The 15,987-nt window shown below is 37.0% G+C and overlaps 1 protein-coding gene across 4 annotated transcripts in view; it reads right to left on the bottom strand.

Annotated features, from left to right (window-relative positions):
- Positions 1 to 5,970: 5,970 nt before the first annotated feature.
- The window catches only part of CNOT6 (CCR4-NOT transcription complex subunit 6), a 72,186-nt gene continuing 62,169 nt past the window's right edge, over positions 5,971 to 15,987 (bottom strand). For all 4 annotated transcript variants that reach the window (XM_059175954.1, XM_059175952.1, XM_059175955.1 and 1 more), the window contains 4 exons: positions 15,236 to 15,390; positions 14,087 to 14,317; positions 11,980 to 12,182; positions 5,971 to 10,015 (listed from right to left, as the gene is read on the bottom strand). In XM_059175954.1, coding sequence (XP_059031937.1) covers positions 9,803 to 10,015; positions 11,980 to 12,182; positions 14,087 to 14,317; positions 15,236 to 15,390 — 802 coding nt within the window. In that variant the 3' untranslated portion in view covers positions 5,971 to 9,802. The remainder of the gene's footprint in view (positions 10,016 to 11,979; positions 12,183 to 14,086; positions 14,318 to 15,235; positions 15,391 to 15,987) is intronic.

Below are 15,987 nucleotides of genomic sequence, written 5' to 3'. Positions count from 1 at the left end.
AATAAGCCTTTTTATTCTGTAAGGTTAGTAGTAATGTCCTCCCGTTTATTCTTGATTTTAGTAATTTTTTTTCCTGCTCAGTATAAGGCTCATCAATTTTGCCTATCTCTCCAAAGAATCAGCTTTTGTATCTGTTGATTTCCCTACTAGTTTCCTATTCTCTACTTCATTATTTTCTGTTCCAATCCCTTATTATGTCCCTTCTGCTTGCTTTGGGTTTACCTTGCTCTTTTGTTTTCCAGCATTTTGAAGTGGAAGATTAGGTTATTGAGATCTTTTAAAATGTAGGTATTTACAGCTGCCAATTTCCCTTTCAGTACTGCTTTCACTGCATCACAGAAGTTTTGGTGTGCTATGTCTTTTCATTTATTTCCATGTATTTTCTAATTTCTCAAATTTTTCCCCCTTTGGCCCACTGGTATTTAGAGTGTAGTTTACCACAGATTTCCAAATTTCCCAACTTTCTTCCTAGCTTCCCTTCATGATGATCAGGGAATATACTTGGTACAATTTCAATTCTTTAAACTTCTTGTTTCATGGCATAGCCTAATGGAGAATGTTCCCTGTGCACTTGAGAATATGTATTCTGCTATGGGTAGGTAGAATGTTCTATACATATCTGTTTAGTCTACTTAGTTTATAGTGTTTCAAGTATTCTATTTCCTTGATCTTCTGCCTAGTTTTTCTATCCATTGGGAATATGGTATTGGACAACTATTAATGTTGATCGTCTTTCCCTTTCATTCTGTTAGTTTTGCTTCATGTAGACTGTGGTTTATCATTTAGCATTGGTCATGATTACAAAAAGTTTCTCTATCTCTAGTAATTTTGTTTGTTTTCAAGTCTACCTTGTCTTATTTGGATAGCTACACCAACTTTCTTGTTCGCATACCTTCTTCCATCCTTTTATTTCAACCTGTTTGTGTCTTTGAATCTAAAGTACATCTCCTGCAGTTAGCACATGGTTCCATTATTTTCATGCAGTCTGACCTTGCTTGATTCATTCACATTTAATATTATTGGATTTATGCCTGCCATCTTACTTTTTCAGTCTCATGCTTCTGTCTATTCCTCCTTTACTACTTTTTGCATTAATATTTCCTAGTGTAACATTTTAATTATTTTAACAATTACATAAAACTGAGAAAGTAGATTCATATATCCAAATTATCCCAAATTAACACATTCCCACAAGTGAATCATCAAAAGTCATTAAAAACTTTTTTGAAGCCACATCAACAAAACTGGTTTATTCTTTTATAATCTATTTAACTTTGTAGCAAAAGCTTATCAACTTCTCTCCAAGTTAAGAACATTTTCATTCCAGTTCTCATTAATTCTTACGTCCGCTCTAGAATAACATCAGATTCAAATTTGCATAATTTGAAAAACAACTCTAAACTTAAACCAAGGTATCAACAAAGTGTCCCTCAAATTTTTCTTCTGGTTTTAGCAGCCAATTTACAAAATGTGATGACAGTTAAGATTTGTTAGAATATATACAAAAATTGGCATTCTTGGTTTGTATCATGAGGTTCAACATAAATTCTTGTACCTGCCTGTGAAAGTCACAAATCGTCTTTCCTCTCCTTGGAGCTTCAATTTTGGTTCACTCATATGCAGACCGATACTTGTAAGAAAATGTGTATCATAGAGACATGGTTTGCTTTTGATTACTGACTATTTATAGCAAGCATTTCTTTTGTTGCAAGATAATCTTAAACTGGTATTAAATGAACAGTAAACCATTGTTAAAGTTCCTTTCATAATTTAACCAATGAGCATTAGAAGACAGGATCATTGAGTTTTAGCCTTCTATCCCTCTGAATAGTCTTCACAAACTTGATTTGACATTTTATTTACTTAATTTTAACTACTATGACATTTTTCAGTCTGTTTCAGGAAATTAAGTGCAACTACCTTCAATAAGCATAAGGTATAACAAAATAATAAAGGAAATCACTAAAATTCCAACAAATCCAGATTTCTGACCTAACACAGTTACAGCACTATCTGTAACAGAAATTATCTTTCTTCATACCTGGAAGAAATTCTTTGACGGATGTAAAAAACACAAAAATATCTATGTTTTAAGTCTGAGTGGAGGCCAAGAGTTCACATTTCTTTGTAAATTTGAGAGTTCTTTAAGAAAATGCATACACTAAGTATTTACTGTTGGTGTATTTTGTATCATACAACTCATGTAAAGCTAGTAAGTACTTCAATGTTTAAACTTTAAACAATCTTTAAGAGTATTAGGAAGGTCTTATAGTCTCTAGGTAACTAGGTAACTAGGTCTTAGTCTCTAGGTAAACTGAAAATACTTCATTCTTGTAAAATACTTTGTGTTTTCATTTTCTAACAAAATTTCCATAATGTAAATATATTTTTCATACCGTATCTCCACTTAAATGTTTTTTCCTGTGGAAGAATACAAGCCCTTTTTATAGCTGGTCAAATCTACAAGCTCATATCCTGCTATAAAAGAGTTTTTTAAAAAATCTGCTGGCCTTCCAATTCTTCGTTCAAGTAATTAATTTTATTTATTATTCTTTTTTGACTGTTAGCAGGAAACATTAAATTCAATTAAGCATTTCAAGAAAATGTACCCTACTGTTGCCCACTTTACTACCTTTAAATTTTTTTACACTGGTTTTCCTTTTCCTCTGGTGCAACAAATTGCCATTATTGTTCACCATGAAATTCATGGTATCCCTTCTAGTCTTCATTGTTCCAGTTGTGGGACTAGCTCAGTTCTGCATCAGCATTGGTTTTAAGTTTAATAATTTGTCCACACTTATTTTTTAAACCAGAGAAATAATTTTATATTAAAACGAAAAAAGGCATCTCAATCACTAGTGATTTCCATAGGCACAGTAACTCGTGCTGCTGGCAGGAAGTACTCATACATATTCTAAAGTTACTTCAGTTAGTAAAATATTGTTAGGATGGCATCAGTTCTTGACATCAACTGGTGATGTGTCTATGTGTAACACAAGCAATACACCAGTTTCACATCTTACACAATGTGTCAGATAAAGGGAAATTTGGTCCTATCACAACAATAAAATTTCAGCGAAACTGAAAAGTATCTTACAGTTCCAATCCCACTGGCCGTATTTCAAGGACTCAAAAGGCACACGTGGCAGAGTCTGCCAGATTGAACACAGGTCTAATCCTCTGCATGACAGGAAAGTCAATTTAGAATTCATGGTTTCCTTTCATTTGCTCTACTGAAGTGTCTTCTAATACCCATTAATTACTGAACTCTTCAGTTGGGGGCACACTGGATTTCTTTTGCAGACTAAACTCCGAATGAAAAATAATGCAAAATGAAGTAAAGTGTAGTTTGAGAAACAAAATTCTTTGCCTAAATGTTTCTGTGAGGTCAGTAAAGGAGAAAGGAGGGTCTGCCAGCAAACACCTGAAGGGGCGGGGAGACAGGGTTTGCCTAATGAAAGTAATGAGGGACTGAACAAAACTGAACAAAACTCACTTACATGTCTTTTCACCCACAAGTGATGAGGGACCAATTGAGGTTCTTACTGATTCTGTTCCCTGAACATTTCAAATTCTCCTTCCTTTTCCCACTGATTTCCCTGCAAGCCATCCTCAGCTTATCCTGTCAACGGGACCATGCCGGAAGCCAGTAAACTAGTTTTCCTGTTCTAACCCACCCTCCAGAACACTGCCATAGCAACTTTTCTAAAACCTAGTCATACCGCTCCTATTTAAAACTCGAATCTGGCTCTTCACCACCACCTGCAGTTTTAAGTTCAAATTTCAGCATGTGGCTCAAGGTTCCAAAGGCATCCACTGTGTTCCAGCCACCCCACTTGTGTGCTTCCCACTGAAAGACCCACCTCGTGCTCAAAATTCAGAACTACGCACGATTTCACAAAGGGCTACTATATTCATCTGGGATGAGTAATTTACTATGATTCATCTGGGAAACAAGTTCTTAGTCCTTCTAAGTTCTAAGGACTAGTTCTAAGGTCACCTCTGGAAAACTTTACAGGCTCATGCAGATTTGCGCCCTCCATACCAAGAATACCTTTAGCACGTGTTACATCAGATTATAATGAGTGAGGAGCAACTTGAAGTCAGAGACCAGCGCTGGAGGTCTCTATTTCCAATCTTGGCGCAGCGTCTGACAAGAAGAAATTGCAAATGAGTATGGATCAGTATGGTGACCAAGAAAAGTACACTAAGAACAACTCTGATCACCAAAATGGACCAACTACACAAAGCGCCCCCACCATCGCGTCTGTTCAAAGTTACCATGAGCAAGCATCGTGCCAAGGACAAGGGGAAAAACGTTCTGGTAACTCACAAAGCTCCCAGTGTCAAGCACATGCCTCTCACACCTATGTCACTGATGAGAACCAGCCACCTGCACCAGCGTGACTATTACACGGGAACCAAGCCCTGCATCCTGTAGACGTCTTCCACCCAACTTTAGTCACATGGTCATTCCTCTTCAGCATCCTTGACAGACTGGGTTTGTTAAGAACTACATGAAGTTGGGGAACAGTACGAGTGGGTGTGCCGCGGAAGGGCAATACTCCACTCACCGGGCTGTAGGGCTAGTGGATGAGGCATTAACAAAGACAGTGTTGTGCTGACGGGCTCCTTGGGGCCTGTAGCTTACTCACTGTGCTAGGAAAGGTGGCGACACTGGCAGGAAGAACTCCCATGCCCACCCACCTCTGGGCACATTGGCGTAGTGAGCAGAATTTCTTATGACAGGGCCAAAATAATTTAACAGCTTTTTAATGCATTGGAGTGATTCAAAGTTTGCCGACTTTAAAAACTGCCATCTCCTTACTTAACGGATTAAAAATGTTCATGTAGCTAAAGAAACTACAGAAACTGGTTCACAAGCCACCTTGTTTTGCCAATTCCTATAGACTGGTTGGCCAGAATCACCTGGGGAGCAATCTACTTAGAACATTTTATGTTTCACTATTTGGAGGAAATTAAACTTAGATATTTCTCAAACTCTCGTAAGATTCTAGTAAACACTATCTTTTTCTGTAAGATTCTTCTAACATATGATCTGTTTTATTACAATTGTCTTCAAAGTACTTATGAAATTTAAAACCAATTTAAATTTGAATACCTAAATAATACTCCAAAATGGGAATTCTAGGTATATATAACATTACATAGAACAGGAAAACTTTATTCTAAATATATTTTCCTTTTGTGTTCCCTTAGGTACTTGCTTCCTCTCAAGAACATAAACCAGAATTTATAAAGTAACATGGACATAATACCTCATTTACTTTTCATACACTTACTTTTCAACAATATAAGGAGGAACAAGACTTCTGTTACAGAGGTAAAGTTATATATTAAACATTAGGTAGAAAATGCCTACTTTAAAAAGTGTACATCTTGGCAAACATTCATCTGATTTTATGATTTTTTTAAGCATCTACATTAAAAATTCACGTTTGTTATAAAAAGTAGTTTCTAAAAAACAAACGGACTTTTTCTGAAGAGTCACATTTTTAAAGTTTATATATATATATACAGTAAAATACACATGTGAAAAGTAAAACATAGAATCAATTAGTATAACCCCACCAACACAGGGTTTGTCACCATATTTAAAAGCATTTATTTAAAATATGTCAAACTCCTTCCAAAAGACGGAAGACACATGAGCCCATTTCTTATTTTAAACGAGGTATATGTTAACAACGACAAAATTCCTAAATGCAAATGGACCATCAGTTGCCTAGATATAAAAATGAACTTTGGCAAAGACGTGTCATACAGAACAACACAGCCAATGTACCATCTCCCCATATCATGGCCCTTGTCCCCCATTCACCCCTTCCCCTTTCCAAAGGGTGAGTTACAATCCTGTCCCAGATGACTCATAATTTTAACTATGTGGTCTGCTAATATTTATTTTTCTCAAACCTCAGTACCACGGCTATACAAATTACACTTTTAAAATATTTGAAACAGATATTGAATTTATTGGTTGGCTATGAGTAGGAAAATACATCAGTAAAGAAAAGAGACCCTGTATATAAATATAATACTAGCTAGTTACAATTTGACCAAGTAGGTTCCACTGAAAAGAACAGTAAAAGCCCTTGTTACCACCAGTCCATAGGTACATATTCGGTTTCCCATCACCCTTATCAAAGAGCTGCCTAGGCAAATGCGACATTCTTTGAGCTTAGTGCAGATAATGTGCTGAGTTTTGTTACATGAATGGTAAACAAAAATTAGTCCAGTGCATTACACAATATAATGTACTGTGAACAAAGACTAGATACTCTATTTTAGACACTACTTCAACATACCGGTTATTAAATCTTATGTAACCAAAAAGAAGAGCGAAGTGAACATCCTAAAATACTGTTTACGAGTAGGGGAGAAACACTTGCTAAAGGTGTTCTTTGAATTATCTGCAGCATTTGTACTGAATATTCTGACTGGTTCATTAAAAGAACAAACTGCTGTAACTATTTTGCCTAGGTTGGCTTTTGTCTTATATATGGCATGACATGACCCCAAAACCTTACGTCACTATGAAACTAATTCCATGAATTTAAATAGTAAGAAAAATGGAATACTATAACTGGAATTTATTACCGAAAACCTGAATCTTAGAAGAGCTTTGAAATGTTAACTTTAACATTTAGAAGTGCATCCCACCCAATTTAATAATGTCCTTAGGTTTCAAAGTGCTAACTCAAAATAAGTTTTCTTGGCCATCACCAAATCAAGAATAAAATCACATTTCTTGGAGATGTTCCTTGCCTGTCTTCTAGGATTATTAAAGTTGTAATCAACAATTTATTTCTAAACTTTAGTTTAAATTATGCCATAAATTAATTTTGATGAACATTATTTAAATTCTCAACGCATAAATAATTACCAATAATACAGTAAAATGTACTTCAAGGGATTTACAAGGTATTGTGTGCCTCCAAATTTCTGAAAAACAGAAAACACACCCCAGATTTTCTGTAAAACATTCATAAAATGGATTTACCCAGCAAAAACACTGAAATTACATTATGGCAACACCACATTAAATATACCTGTTACAGAATTTTGAAAAAAAAATCTATACTGAGAAAACATACTAGTTTTTATTGCATTTCAAAGAGTACGGATTATTGGAAATTATCCAGGACACAGAAAATATTTAGAACACAAAACCTTGCTTAACAAAAGTATCAGTCTATTTTGGTGTGACTGTTATTCCCTACAGACCCCAAATATTTCTTCCTCTTTTGAAGGTTACAGTTGTCAGTCTACACTCTTGGCTCAATTTATCACTATCTAAATAAGATGGAGAAGCTGTTCAAACTGACCCACAGAATGCAGTATGCCCAGAAGAGGCAAGAACAAATAATTTCAAGACATAACAGGCCTTTATATCTTACTACGCTGCCCCCAAATTCAAATATATTGCAGACGATAACAAATACAGATGAAAACATTTTGTGTAAAGCTCAAACCTTTAGCATCTAACAAGTGCACTCTAGTTCCAGCATCTATGAAAAGAATACATCCTCCATTAACAAATACAAACGAGTAAGTGCTTCTCCCCTCCCCCTCCATAAAGCTCTCTGGACCTGTTATCACATAATGCAGATCATAGGAAAAGCGGTCTCCTTGCCTCATCAGTCCAACCAGCTCCAGCTCACCTTCGCTGGAAATTGTCATGATGCACATTACCAACACAGTGTTTAGGAAAAATGAGTAAACACACCTTTTATTCACACTTTACAAAAAAAAATAATAAAACAAAAACCCCAGAAAAAGTTATGCATTGGTTCTATATCGATAATACCAGCTTTCCAATGTACTGATTATAAACTGGACATGTTTGGTGTCAGCACAACTTAAAACAAAAAGCAAAAAATAAAAAGCAATCACAACAAAATCTTAAAAAATCCTCAAAGGAAAAACCAGGTCCCAGACAAAGATTCAAGATCAAAACCTTTGGGAAAATTCTTTAAAAAAAGAAAAAAAAAATCATTTATTTAAACGTATGTAATTTTATTTTTTCTTAAAAACAGAATAAGCACATTTAAGTGCTGAATATTTTTCATAAAATTTTAAGTCATTATTCACAATGACTCATCTTCTGTATAAAAATTGTTAATAACATTTCAACATTTTTTCCTTACTGCTCACATGTTGTCCTTTTGCTCCCCTGCCTGCAGTTGAAACAAAAGCAGTTAGACCAAGTTCCCTCTGAATTCATTTGATTTTTGAGAGAATGAATGAGAACAGAATACACACAAGTTACCTTTGCCTGGCATTAACTACCGACACTATGGGAAAATACAGGGTACAACAGAACTTTTATCTCAGTTGACCTATTAAAATGACTTAGTCACTCTCTAAATTATCTGAAGAATTGTCTTAGGGACCTGTTTTGAAAATGTATCTCATTTACACTGCTTCATAAATGGAAAATTATTTAAGAAAAAAAAAAAAGGGAATGATTTAAAAAAAAAAAAAAAACACGGAGAGAAAGGAATACACGGAAACCAGAAAGAATTCACATGATAGCAGTATTCCGGGTGACGGACGGCACTGTGCAATGACACCAAGAAGCAGTGCTTGGGTCTGGTGAGCAAAGACCCCGGGACCCACCCTATGAACATGTTCCAAAATGTGCTATTCAATGCTTCACAATGGGAAAAAAAGCCACAGCTTATACAAAAGCGTTTTCATAAAATTCTCACAAATGTTAAACAGTATTTAAAAAATAGAAAAGAGGATGCACAGATTTTCTCTGCATGCACAGGCAGTGCTTGGTGAGAACAAATTTAGGCAGGCACAGTGGAGATAGGACAGGAAGTGTCTCAAAAAGGAGTTAAGAAGCTGCATTCAAGCAGCTGTACGTTTGTAACTTAAAAAAGTTAAAGATTTAAAAATATCAGAATGTACATATATCGACCATTACATTCAGTCCATAAATGCCTACAGATCATTCACTGCTCAGCTTATCTGTCCTGGAAGATAGCTTTTGTAAAAACCCAGGAATTCATGGATAAGTTGCCTCTGGTCTGAGAAAATGTCCAAAGCTTTAAGCAGATTTAGATTTAAAGAGCAATGTTCTCAGTTTAAAAATAAAGTAGTACAAAAGGGCCAACAAAACCCTAACAGTGCAAATCATCAGCAGAGAAAGTCTGTTGCAACTTCTTTTACAAGCTGGCCTTTTATAACACATGAAACAGTAAAAAAACTTAGCCTTAGTTTACAATACAATCATTTCCAAATCTGATTTTCTTTTTAGTACAAAATTTCATAAATCAGGTCTTCTGTGGATCATATACAATCATAAAGGCTAAATTCAAAGTCTCTATTTTACAAACAAGTCTGAAAAGGGAGGGAGTAAAGGATGGAAGAATGGTCTCTGGATGTTATTACTGGCCTCAAAAAAGTAGTGCTACAGATGTCTGTGCAAAGAGATATGCTGTTCAAACATTTTCCTATTTCAAGGCATGAAAATATCATATCGGACAGAAGAAACAGGAAAAATCACTTGTAACAAATTAAAGATAGGTGTAAACACACCAATCCCTGTCTAACAGTATATAAAGCATATTGGGCTCAGAATTTGTCTGTTGCTAGCACCTGGCTTTCATACTATATCCTTATCAAATAATCAAGATTGAAAACTCAAATCATCAAGGAAAAGAAAAAAAAAAATAAACAAAAACCAAACCCTGGTGGCCATACCTCACTCCCCTATATTCAGATTTTAATGAGTTTACAAGTGAAACTGAGGTCGTCCTCTGAAGGTTCTGGACTACCTCCTGCCAGGAAGGTGAATGCCGTTCACCTGGGGCAGGAAAGGCAGTAAGAGCTCCAGTTGTGCAAAAAGTGAGAAGTGGTCGGAGGGGATGAGTGGGTGTGGGCAGCCGCTGATATTATTCTCAACAAGCCAATGGTGGTCCAGAGGTCCCAGGATGCCTAAAGTGTTCAGCTGAGGTTTCGAATAGAAGATGTAGTCAATTATACCCTGAAAAACAGAAGGTAAAAGAGATGAGGCCTCATGGAAGTGGAGAGCCCTCAAGACATACTGTTACCGTTGCATGTGGTGGACAAAGAAAGGGACAAGCATGGGGGAAGAGACAGTACTACATAAACCAAATGATCCCAGATGTCAAATATAGCAGCAGAATGAAGACAGTTTAGGATGATAATCATTCATTCTTCCTCTTTTCTGGACCTTTTCATAATCTTGAATGAGACCTACAAGAACCTTCCTAGTATGGCCTCAGCTTCTCTTTCCTAACTTGATTTGTATTATTTTTTCATCCTGTTACTCTACTACACCATACTAGCCCTTTTTGGTGGTGGTGGGAAGGGTATACTGGGAGGGAAGAAGAACATTCCTTGTAGGTGTCAAACTCCTTCCTGCCCCAGGGACTCCACACATGTTGTACCCTCGGCCTGGAATACTTTCTTCTATTTGTCATTTGGCTCATTTCTTCTCAATCTTTACGTTGAGTTCAATCATCTCTGCAAGTCCTTCCCAAATCTTGCCCTCACCCACCTGCTACCTGCTACCACCTCCAAGTCTCTTCTCTTGTTCATACACACTCCAGGTGTAACTACTACACACTCACTTGGGTGCTGGAGACGGGACTCTCCCACCAGACTGCGAGCTCCACCAAGGCCGGGACACCTCTGCCCTGCACACCTGCAGCAGCACAGGGGCCCAGCACTGGGCACCCAGGTAAGCACTTTGGTTTGCCCCTCTCCTCCCTGTAACTCAGCTTCTCCTCCACATGTTTTCAGTCAAGGATATTTAAGCACATTCAAGTGTCTTCCTCTTGTCTCTGTATCAGCAACAGGAACAGAAAGAAAAAAAAAAATCCCTAATCTCTCCCACCTTTTTGTCAACACCCTCACCTCCTCTTCAATCAATCTGCTTCAAGTAAGAATCTCAATGCTGCTTTTTACTATCTCCTTGCCTCTCCACATTCTTGTCTCTGTGCCTAGCTCTCCAGTGAAGCATCTCTTACCCACAGCTTCTGGAAGCTGAAGGCATGCTTCTCTTCCCCAGAAAGGCCTTCCTGCCTTGGCAGTTGGGCTCCTACACTGTCCCAGTTTATCTCCTCTCTCTGGCCCCTCTTCTGTCACTTACATGTTCCTTTTGCCCAGAGTCTGCTCCAGCCTCTCTCCATCTCCACATACTCATCTGTTCCCAGGGTTAAATCATTATCTACAGCACTGTGCCTCCTCCAAAGTCAAATTTAAAAAACTTCAACCTTTTCAAGTTTCTCAAAGAAGTCTAACAGCCCTCCCCTCTGAAATTAAGACCCAGTTAGCACTAGTATTTAACATTCTAACATACTACCTAACCTGAATGACTCTTTTTCCAGGTGTTTAGAAACTAAGAATCAAGAGCAGAAATGCAAAAGATGGTTAAAAGAACAGATGAATGCAGTCCAAAACAACCACTGGTATTAAAAAAGAGGAGAAGCACTACGGCAAGACTCCATATTGTAAGCCGTTAACTGTGTCTGAGGGCATATAAATAGAAGATATATTTTTAAATGGCTAATATAAACCACATTTTGACATTCAGGGAGTACAGTTTCAATTAAATTAAAATATGAAAGATGAAATACGTCACTCCAATGGACACCAAATTAGATATGATGGTACTTTCCGAACAGCTTAGTTAGCAATGAGCATATAAGAAACGTTAACTGCCCCCAAACCATGACAGTTAAACTCAGGATTTACGATCATTATTTCATCCAATTTCTTACCCTGGAAATGGCTCTAAGGGGTAACTATCAAGTAGGAACGGGACACCAATCACAGAAGAGTAATAAGAGAATACTGCTGCCATTGAATTCAAGATGGCTTACTTTAGGTCTCAACACACATCCACATTTCAAAGACATAATAAAGTTACAAGACTCTCCCAAAAAATGGAGGTTTAAAAAGTTTCTCAATCTCAAAAGTCACCTTGAAATCGAACGTGTAATTTGTATAAGGCATCAGGCCACTCTCATAGGCACTCTTCAACTTGAAACCATGTGTGATCCTTCCATTGGTTGTCCCATTTTTCCCATTACAGCTGAAATTTGTAAGACTTTCATTGTATCTCAGTTCCTTAAAGTCTTTATGATTTGTTTCTACTCCACCGGTGCTTAAATATTCTACAACACCTATAACAAAAATACAGGTACTTTGTTCACTGTCAAGTATAATATGCAGTGTACAAAACTGAAAATATGTAATAGTAAATACTTTAAACCACACACTGCCCCTTTCTAAAATGTTTGTTATTGTTTTGTTTTGGGTTTTTTTACATTGCCCAGAACTTATCTTAAGTCCATTTTTACATGGTTTTGATCCTAGTGTACTAAATATTTTATATTTTGCTGTGCTGGTCTTTCATATTTGTTGAACTAGTTCTTTATTTTCTTTTTAAATTCAGCTTGTTTTTACTTTTTAAAAGAGTTTATTTAATTTACTAGAGGGAGAGCAAGCAGGGGAGGGAGGAGGGCAGAGAGAGAAGCAGGATCTCCACTGAGCAGGGAGCCCGACAGGGGGCTCAATCCCAGGACCCTGGGATCATGACCTGAGCCCAAGGCAGACAATTAACCCACTGAGCCACGCAGGTGCCCCTTGTTTTTACTTTTTAAAAAGAAATTAACTCCCTAATTAAAATCTTGGTATCTAAGTTTCTGCCTATGTTGAGTTATTTACTCGGTGTAAAATGCCAAGATTAGGATTAAATGTGCCATTATACATACTGCCAACTATGGAAGAGAATGTCACCAGCTAGTGGGCTCTGAAAATAGTTATTTTACTTTTCATTTAATTAGTTAGCAAAGTTGGACATTTTCCCATGTGTTAAATACTATTTTTTTTTAACAATGAAATGAGGCTTAGTATGTATTATTTGACTAGAGTCTGTCTTTGCCCCTCAGATACTCTGTAGTTAAACAAAAGGCAGAACACATGCAGAGAAACTGCCAGAGAACATCCCCCCTGCTTCAGCAGCAGTGAACCCGAGAGAGCTGGCTGAGATGGCCTGAAGAATTATGGATCTCAGATATCTTTACCTGCCCTGAAAACAAATTTTAACAGTTTTTATCTTCCCCCTGGCTCTCATCCATCATAATGGCAATGAACTGCTAGTGAACTGAACCACTCCAAATGTGACTGTACTTTCATGCTCGGGCACATGTGCAAGGGCTTGGAAAAGTACTTTGTGCAAATGACAAAATATAAATGAGGAGTTGAAACACAAAAAGGGAATACTTAATCTGATAATACAAGAACTATGGTTTTGGTCACTGTACTATCCAATGGGAAAGTACTCAAGAATAAGCCTTTCTGTATTCTTCTACATTGTAATAAAAATCAAGATCCCAGTTCTTTCTTTGTTCACAGTGCTAGCATGATCTGTGTAAACAAAGGATCTCAAATTCCACCTAAGGTGTAGCGGCATCAGGCCCAGCAATATTTTTTTTTTAATTATTTTTTTTTAAGATTTTTTATTTATTTGAGAGAGGATGAGTGAGAGAGAGCATAGAGAGAAGGTCAGCTCCCCAAGGAGCTGGGAGCCCGATGCAGGACTCAATCCTGGAAGTCCTGGATCATGACCTGAGCCAAAGGCAGTCGCTCAACCAACTGAGCCACCCAGGCGCCCCAGGCCCACCAATATTAAGATCCTGTACAGAACCATTTACATCACATCCTGTTACTACATGCTGGAATCCCAGAGAAGCTATCTTAATAACCTTCTCAGAGTCTGGATTATACGTGACTTGGGGATAATGAAATATAATCATATGTTCTTTAACAAGTTATTTCAAGTTATCAACTACATGTTTATCAAAGATGATTAATTTCCCCCCCTTAGGTTTTCATAACATCATTTCGTTTCCAAAACAGTCTCCCTGCTACACACACAAAAAATGTTAAACCTGATTCATAGCTGCTGCTATAAGCTGAATTTTCGTTTTGACTAAATTTGGAATTACCAAAAACAATATATTACGACAACATTTTAAGTCCAAAAAAAAAAAAAGAGCATTCTATATAAAATATCTTTTCTTACCAGAATCTGGCAAAGAATTAAGATCTGCACATAACACCAATGGAATAGTTCCAAATTCTCCCAATACACTGGACTGGAGGTTTCGTGAGGCTTTATCAATAATGTTCTTCACTTCTGAGAGGAACATCATAGTTTGAACCAACTTCACATCAGAGTATTCAGGGTCCCAATGCATATGAGCATTAGCCACAAGAATAAGTTGTTTTTCTGCTCCAAGATGTGGCTTTCCAGCTATAGTAGGTAAAAAGAAAACAAAGAGACAGACAAAACCCGCCCATCAGCCCATATATTCTCACAGGATCTGAAAGCAAGTAGTGTATCTCAGTCTCAGGAACAAAAAAGGATCCTAAACTCTCCCTAACCACCACGCCCCTGATGACTAATATACCATACACAAACCTGAGCAACAGTCCTCTGAGCTCTGCTTAAACAGTCTGACGGAAGGCATGCACTACGTGAACACACATGGTCCATTCTATTTGGGACAGCTTTACTTTTAAACAGTTGTCTCCTTGAAACTGCTGGCTTCATTGATGTCCTAAACTGAATCTCATAAAGTTAAATCTACACCCTTTTTCTTACACTTAATACAGGTGCTAAGTTTCATCTCTATTTTCTCTCCTTCAGGTTAAACATCTCCAGTCCCAACTGTTCCTCGAGTGACACAAGTTTCAGTTCTCAGCATGATGGTCGCCCTAAATGTACTTTCCATTTGAAATAAATGGTCCATTTATCCAAAACTCAAAACATTTAAAATAATGATTACAAGTAGGGCAGGAATACAAGTTAGCTTACAGAGTATCCTTGCTGCCAAGAAATTATAGGAGGGGATGGAGTTCTCTCTGAGCAGTTATTTTAACTAATATTCACTTCAACATTTCTTTTATGTAAAAAATTATTGGGAGAAAAAAAAAACCACCACGTTTTTCCTTTGGCTTTATGCCTTCCAAAGTTTGAAATACTTTTCTGGGCTCTGCTTTCTCATCTTAAGCTTTGTGGTGGAGAAAAAGGGAAACGGCATTTTAGAAATGACTTAAATTCTCACTGAGTTTCTTCAGGTGTTAGACAAGACTATTAATACATAACAAATGTTCTGCTTTCTGTTAAATTTTGGAGGTCAATTTTACAGGAAGTGAAAAGGTCACTCACATGACATTTCCATCAATTCCTTTCGAAGTTCTAGCAGTACTGCAACTCCAATGTTATCTTTTGTCATGACTCTGTTCAGCATAGCTTCAGACCCTTCCGAATTTGCCATTGCTAGCTGATTAAATTCAACAGTGTGTTTCTGAACCAAAGTAAATCTAAAATACAAACAAAAACACACACACACACACACACATATAGAATTGGGAATACCAAGGTATTAACTTTGTGGGAAATGCGGTTTTCCCAAACTTCCTTAACAAATATGAAGGCATGTAAATCACATTATAGAAAATCCTCCACACTTCACACCAAGCTTCCCACATCCGTTTCAAGTTGTTCTCAGTCTGTTACTGATACAGATAATATCCTGAAATACTTTTACAACTTAAGATAATGTAGTCATCTTCTGCTTAAGTTTCATATTGGAATATTCCATCTTGTAATTTTAAAATAATTCTTTTCCAAAGAAAAGAATCCCTCTACCATCCTAGAGGGAATGTTAATTACGAGGTGTTTCAATTAACAATTGGAGTTAAACCCTAGTGAACACCTGAAGAAACAGCAGCACTTTCAACGAGTCTCCAAAACAAGATCACTTCTGATGCTTCAAAACCAAACCAAACCCTTTAAATCAACAGTATTGTTTTACTGAGTAATAATACAATGCTTCACTCTCCGGTCTGCCAACTAATTTCCACACCCCTGACTACCTGCAAATACTGAGAAATTTTGTTTTGAACATAAGATGACTT

This window comes from Mustela lutreola, chromosome 5 (genome assembly GCF_030435805.1).
Source record: "Mustela lutreola isolate mMusLut2 chromosome 5, mMusLut2.pri, whole genome shotgun sequence".
Taxonomy (NCBI): domain Eukaryota; kingdom Metazoa; phylum Chordata; class Mammalia; order Carnivora; family Mustelidae; genus Mustela; species Mustela lutreola.
The sequence above is the reverse complement of the archived record's forward strand: the minus strand, read 5'-3'. Positions and strand labels throughout refer to the sequence as shown.